Source organism: Brachyhypopomus gauderio, chromosome 7 (assembly GCF_052324685.1).
Source record: "Brachyhypopomus gauderio isolate BG-103 chromosome 7, BGAUD_0.2, whole genome shotgun sequence".
Classification (NCBI taxonomy): Eukaryota; Metazoa; Chordata; class Actinopteri; order Gymnotiformes; family Hypopomidae; genus Brachyhypopomus; species Brachyhypopomus gauderio.
Genome location: NC_135217.1, coordinates 30,919,178 through 30,926,880, shown reverse-complemented (window position 1 = coordinate 30,926,880; position 7,703 = coordinate 30,919,178). Strand labels below are relative to the sequence as shown.

Below are 7,703 nucleotides of genomic sequence, written 5' to 3'. Positions count from 1 at the left end.
TTGTCGTGACCTGTTTTAAAATGGAGGTTTTATATTGGTTTTGTAGCACACAGTTTATTGTAAAAGACAGGCTTGGATATAACCGGCCTTTTTACGATGGCCCAAATGTTTTACCCTGTTGTGTCAAAAGATCAACCTGTTTTTTAACCAACTCTTTTACATTGGACCAACAAATGTGTTTATATCCTTCCTTTCAATGACACCAATGTACATTAGGTTTATTATTGTATAGAAAGAAAATGACACAAACACATTGTTTGTAAAGTGATGTATGACCTTTATTGTTGATTGTGACAATAACCATGTTAATAATAAAACTACTTTGTGGTCCATAACATCATAAACACTGAATCAGAAAGTGCTACATTGTTGAATAATATTGTGACCTTAAACACAGATATAATTCAATAACAATCAGTCCATTTCCATCTTTAAACATGGTGGTGACATAACAATGTGGTAAAGATAGAGCTATTATTGCAGACATAGGGTATACACATGGAGCAGAAATAATACTGTAAAGGTCCAGAAAAAAGGATTGAAGGGTGTTAGTGCTGGGCAGGACCACAAGGGGGAGTATGAGAACCTGCTCTTGTTCTGGATCAGTGCTGTGAGACAACTCAGGTAGACAGGGAGTAGTGTCAGACGGGCTGGGAGAGAAGTGATATGGGATTCGAGGGGATTATTGTGGGGTGGGGCTAGTTGGATGGGTGGGAGGAGTTGGGGGCGGTACAGGGATAAAGTGGGTGGGGTGAGAGTTGGGCACTGGATTTGCTGTTGTGTGTTTTAGTGTGTACACTAAGGTTCATAGCGAAGTGAAACTGTCACACTGTCACTTCAGGCTTCAAAAGCTGTTAGTAGGTGACACAACCACACGCCATGTTCCCTTCAGCATACTGAAACTTATTAGAAAGCAGAACACAGTGTAATAACTGCACCTCGTGGTCAGCTACTGAGTGAGAACGTTTACTGCCACACACACTGGGGAGAGGACGGAGTTCAGTGCCACACAGAGTGCTGAGAAATGCCACCATGGACAAGCTGCCACTGTTGCCCCAGACAGCTTCATGCAGGGACACATCAGTATGGAACAATGCCAGGAGCAGAGATGGTTTAGGAGATACACCTGGCAACAAACACAGACCAAACTAGAGGAACTGTTCATGCATCTCTCTAACTAGACACTTTATCTCTAGTGCTTCCTGATTTTATAGTAATGTATATTCTGGATTAGCAAATGCGGCTAACGTCCGTAATGCCGGTTCCTAATCTGTACCCCATTGCACAAGTAAATCATACTGCAGGTGATTATCTAATCTAGGTATTTCCGTACACTGTGATCCATTGCTGTTTGGTGATTTCCCTCAGGTGGAGTTTTATTATTGCGTGTCTATAATGTGGAAGCCCCTGCCCGTTGCCATGGTGACCCTGGGGGATGGAGGCTCGGGGGGGGGGGGGGGGTTACGGGGTGCCCATGAGCAGGTAGAAGGTGAGGGCGACGATGAGGAGGAGGCAGAGCGGAGAGGAGAAGGTCTGGTAGGCCGTGGCTGGCATGAAAATGTCCTCGTATTTGTAAATGCTGATCATGTGATCAGACACCGGCGGCGTGTCGATGTCGTGTCTCGTGATGGAGCCTGAGGAGAAAAGAGGTTACAGGAACATTAGCTCAGTGCCAGCATAACCGTGTATGATAACTCTGCTTAAGCAGAGTCCAGCATGCCGGCCCTGTGAACAGGCGATGGCTTTCATGAGCAGTAACGGTGGAGATTGACGGAGCACAAAGCTGGAGTTGGATCACTACCTGCAACAATAGTGCCCCCAGGTGGCATATAAATGCCTAACAACTAGGAATATATATATAAAGACACCGTGGCCTTTTAGCTGTGCCAATAGTGTAGTTAGCCCTAGTGTTTATACATGCAGGGTTGTCTCTCCCTCATGCATGCGTATGCATACATGAATGCGCAAACACACACACACATTTGTTTTCAGGACACAGTGTTATACATATGCCATATGTGCAATAAGCGTCTTCTAGGTCCAATTGCAAAATGTAAGTTTGAGAAATTGGTAACATCTCTGTATTTGCTGTGTTGTGTAGACTTTTTGACTGAATATCCATGAGCCAGTAACCCAACCGGTTAGGTCAGTTTTACAGTGCTGAAGTAAAATTTAACTCCAAGAACAATCTGGCTATTTTGGTCGCTAGCTAGCACCTATGCAGAAAACCCCAGCCAATTTATATGCTGGTATTCTGGTATATACAATGTATATTCTGTGTTCTATGCAACAAAAAAACAAAACACTTTTACGACTATTTTACTGGATCTGGAATGGCGAGTTGTTTCGGATTTATTTTTTTATTCTTGTCTTTTCTTCACTACATGAAAGCACTCAAAAGTTTTAACATTTAAGGGACCCACAGCAAGATAATAAATGTTGATATAGTATGCACACTTCATGAATGCTCTGCATTAATGCATTAATGCTCTGTGTGACCCCAAGATTGTTTGTTAAAATCTCCTGGTACACATGTATAAGAAGCCACCTCACAATGTGCACATTGGGATCTGGACCTGTGTTGAAGACACACCGTGTGTGTGTGTGTGTGTGTGTGTGTGTGTGTATTTCTTCCTTAGTCACAATACACTGAAAAAAATAAAGCATTGGCTCAATGTAATAAAATTGATTCATGACTAAATGAATTTAGTTTTTTGGATTGATGCAATGAAAAAAAATTCGTGTGATTGATTAATTCAATTTTATTACATTGAGCCAATGCTTAATTTTTTTCAGTGTACACACACACACACACACACACACCACACATACACATTACGTACGTACCCTGTATAGCAGGTCCCCAGGCAAACAGGTAGTACCAGCTGAGATGCAGGTCCACTAGTGTCTCCTCGCGGGGTACGTGGAGTGGGCGTTTGAAGCGGCAGGTGACACGGTTGTTCTCGAACACACCCTCCTCATCCCGCGCGGGGTTACGCTTGATCTCCTTGGCCCACTGCCCCACATTATAGAAATGATGGATCCTCACACGACCGTTATCGTCATGGACACAGCCCATGACATCATCCCCTCCCTGGAACAGGGCATAGAATTCTCAGCATGTCATTTAACATTTCTTTAATGTGTGTGTGTGTCTGTCTGTTTTACTATAGAAATATGAAAAAAGCTGGAAGTTTGCAACTCTTGTGCATAAAACGCTGTTTCTCTCAAAATTACTTTTTCATTTGAAATGTTTATTGACACAATGTTCCTCTGGCTAGTGGGCTAAAGGTTGACGTGAACTTTAGACCCTTCGGACCCATTTAGGAATAGCTATAGAGGACACACCTGGTTAGCTGGACGGCCCCATTATGAGAACAAGGACGTTCCATCAGATCAGAAAACAAAACACTTCTACTTACCCCATTTAAACTTTCAAGGTGCCTTTTTTGACTGCATATATTATTATACATTAATCATATTCAGGTTTGCATCAGCCTGCCCACTAACAGAGTCCAATAGCCTATCAGCTTCTCTATTTTATAATTACCATTTTTTTGTCAGAGGAGAAACCAACGGCAACCCAACCATCCGTGTCGGCACTCATCTCGAACTCCACGTCGGTACCGATGCGTCTGAAACTCAGGAAGTAGTCACACGACTCTGCGTCACAGCCCGGCTTTCCGTACCTACACAGGCCCACGGATGGACGGATAGACAGACAGACAAAGAGGCAGAGTTTCAGCTGTCCACCTGTGTTGACATCTAACTGTGCCAATTCATTCCTATTAATTGTGAATTCACTTTAAATTCTTCTGCCATCATGGGGATTTACTGACACTGCTCAGTTTAGTCAACAAGGAGGAGCCTGATATGATGATACGTCTGTCCTGAACTCACCTCACACAGCCCTTGGTTACTCCACAGTCACTCACTTTGATGCGGGCGAAAGGGTCAACGGGGGGTGCAGTCGGAAAGGGGTAACCTAGGAAACACCAGCCAAAGGACAACACCCACTTTACCCGCTGTATGAAAGTGAAGAAATCATTATAAGAAACTGGGAGTTACAATGGGCATTATCAAATAATAACAGTTTTACACCTGCAGTTACGTTGTCCATATATTCTCAAATGTAAAGAAGATATATTGCAAAGTTCAGGATATGTTTGTATATCGGTAAGTAAACAGCTTTAAACAGCTTTAAATTTCTGTGGTTTTACAAGCACAAGCGAGGATATGGACAGAGGATATGTTCATTCATACCCTGCAGTCTCTACATGTTTGCACAATTGTACAGTTTTTGGACTTTTGGTTTTACACTAGATGTTAAATAAAATGTTGGCTATGAAATTCACATCACGAAGGAACCATAAATGATCTTGAATGTACCAGTGTTAATAATCAGCGTGCCTCTAGTACAGGATACTATAAATAGCTGAACATCTGGGTACGTTGGTTGTTTATTACACCACTAGTTCACTCCAGTTCTGATGGCATTGATTCAGTTCTGAAGGGTAAGGAAGCATCTTTAACTGCTCCGAAAAAACCACACAGCTCCAAACAGGTTTAATGCATCACTCTGGACCAGAGAGTGACTCAAAACACACCCCTAAAGTAGATATGACACTTCTAAGGTGACAAAATACAACCCCAATGTACTGAAGACAAGATGGAACGAGAAAAAAATGGCAGTAATTTCTATGTGGTTCACCGACAATAAATACATGCTACTGGTTAATGGTGGAATTCTAATGCACATTAACCTCTTCGTTTAATTTCAAATTTGTTTTATTTGTATTTAATAATCAGAACATTTATGTACACGTGTTTTGAAACATCACAACGCGTGACTTCATGCCAAGATACAGCCATCCAGGACTTGTGGAGGTTCACCCAAAAGGGGGAGGGGTAACCGGATGTCAGCGTCGCAGCATCGCGGGGTGCTGACCAAGGTGCTGATTGAAATACGCGCTTCAAAAACGACGCTTCTGTTAGCCAACCAGCGCAAACACGTCGCGTCTTTTCTATTCGTCAGAGAAGGCCCAAACACAACATATATTTTTATTAGCAGAACGAGATGTAAACACCAGTAACATCAATACGATTCCGATTATCGTCAAGGGGTCAATTGTACATGGTGCCAAAACATTGCTAACTTTGCTAGACCATGTTTGCTTCCTACCTTCATCCGAAAGGTATCTGGACTCGAGGAATTCAGAAGCAAACGTGCTGTATGAATCCTTATGATGCTCTTTGTGTCCAGCCCCTCCGTGTTCTCCGTGGCCGCTCCGGACAGCATTGTCATCGGTGGGGCTGCCCGAGACGGTCAGCCACAGACTTGGGTCCAGCAGCAGAGAGAGGCGCACAAGCTTCGAAAGGAGGAACATCGCGAAGCTTGTGTGATACGATTTATTTTACGCCTTGGGTCGCATTCCAACGCGTAATGTTACGCTGCGCAGCACGTCGCAAAACACTTAAGCCATGTTTACAAACAACGTTTCGCTAAAGATGTTCTATGATGTGTTGCCTCGTCGAGATTGCGCAGTGGAAGCGTTTTGAGGTAAAGGTTGGACAGCCTACTAAGTCATGAATGCGGCTGTACCAATCCGCTCAGAGAGGGATTTGTAACATATCCGATGTTGTTGTGGCAACACAAATAAAGCCTCGTGGGAAATTCTACGCAAAATATTCTACGAAAACAAATTAAATTTAATTTAATTTATTGTTTAATACTGAATGGCTAGCGATGTACATTGTTGTTACACAACAGCTCAATCATACCTCGCCCCTTCTTTCTCACTCTTTTCTGATCCTCTCTATCTGAATGGACTGAGATTCGGATCCAATAACAGGGCACCACGTAATAAAGTGATTGTTTTAGTTTTCCTTCATTAGTTTGTTTATTTCCATCATTTGCAAGTCCGCTCTTACCGTAATGAGATCTGCGATCTTTGAATTAAACTGCTGTAGTCATACAGACTTGTGATGACAAATAAATGGGCCTTGCTTAGAGTGAATTACATAAGCTATTTAATTTCTTACTACACACACGCACACAAAACCAACAACAATAAGCTCAATAATTCATAATAAACATTATCACTTAATATTAGACTATTGATATGCATTATGCCAAAAGATTTAAACATAATATTGACTGTAGGATATTGCCTATTTGGAAAAGATGGAAGATAGCAATGGGTCTGGTGAAAATGTGTCATAGTGGTCTCTGCGTTGTACATCTTGGTATCTAAACTAGTCCTAGGCTATGCAATGTCTGCATTTAACCACAAAAATGAATCACATACACACAAAGGCTAGTTTTGGTGCATTTATGTTAGGATATTATGCTTTATGTAGGTGTTTTAATGGGATAAATTTACTATGGTGCTGTATGCAGAAAGAGACCATAAAAGCTTCAAGCTTTAAAAAAAAGCAAAGCTTAACAGGTAGCCTGTATGGTTTATTTCAGTAATAAAATGTATGTTTTCATATTGGTTTTTGTACAGATCTACAAAGCTTCACATCGGTTGGCAAAGGGCTTAACAGGGGGACAACAGGATGATGGAGTTTTAGCTGTATAACACAGGGTGATGGAGTTTTAGCTGTATGACACAGGGTGATGGAGTTTTAGCTGTATGACAACAGGGTGATGGAGTTTTAGCTGTATGACAACAGGGTGATGGAGTTTTAGCTGTATGACACAGGGTGATGGAGTTTTAGCTGTATGACACAGGGTGATGGAGTTTTAGCTGTATGACAACAGGGTGATGGAGTTTTAGCTGTATGACACAGGGTGATGGAGTTTTAGCTGTATGACAACAGGGTGATGGAGTTTTAGCTGTATGACACAGGGTGATGGAGTTTTAGCTGGGTAGCAACATGGTGGCATGGTGTTTTAGCAGGATGTCCTGTTGCAGGGGGATAAATACAATTTCTACTGCTCAGTTTGGGACATTTTGCACGAAAAAGCTGAATGACTGTGCTAAGTGGTCATGGTGCATGTTTGTGCTGTGTGGCTGTGTTGAGTGGCTGCATTGTGTGGCTGTGCTGTGTGGCTGTGGTAAGTGGTCGTGATGTATTTTTGTGGTGTGTGGCTGTGCAAAGTGGTCATGATGTACGTTTGTGTTATGTGGTCCACAGCATGCACATCATGACCCCTTAACACTTTCACACACACACACATGCACACGCACGCACACACACACACACACACACACACACACACACACACACACACACATACTCATACTCATACATACATATTCTCATACATACCTATTCAGTCATGTCAGCTGGGTCACTCAGGTGAATTCTCATTTTCTTCCTCATCTGGTTGTTAACTGCTGTCCTCTTGTGCAAAGGGAGCATTTACATTAACAGGGAATTCAGTATTCCATAAACCTTTCTAAATAAAAATATAAATCAGTTTCATTTATATATATATATATATATATATATATATATATATATATATATATATATATATATATATATATATATATATAACTAACATCATGACATTAAATTTTAGTGCAAGGGTAATTAATCAAAGTGTCACATTGGCCCCTCCCCTTTGGGCGTGTGTTAACGTTGTCCACGTGCTTTGTCTGTGTCAGTGGATCTCCGTGGTTATGGTTATGTCGTGTGATAATGTGTCTCACCTGTGACTCGTCTCGTAATCACGTGGGGCTAATGTGGTT

At 41.9% G+C, this 7,703-nt stretch overlaps 1 protein-coding gene across 1 annotated transcript; it reads right to left on the bottom strand.

Moving 5' to 3' along the window:
- Positions 1-259: 259 nt before the first annotated feature.
- Positions 260-5,611, bottom strand: frrs1l (ferric-chelate reductase 1-like). Its single transcript, XM_077013172.1, has 5 exons — positions 5,183-5,611; positions 3,901-3,985; positions 3,551-3,689; positions 2,848-3,094; positions 260-1,634 (listed from the first exon to the last, which is right to left on the bottom strand). Exons 1-5 carry the CDS (start codon positions 5,385-5,387, stop codon positions 1,462-1,464), a joined length of 849 nt encoding a protein of 282 aa, XP_076869287.1. The 5' UTR covers positions 5,388-5,611; the 3' UTR covers positions 260-1,461.
- Between the last annotated feature and the right edge of the window lie 2,092 nt (positions 5,612-7,703).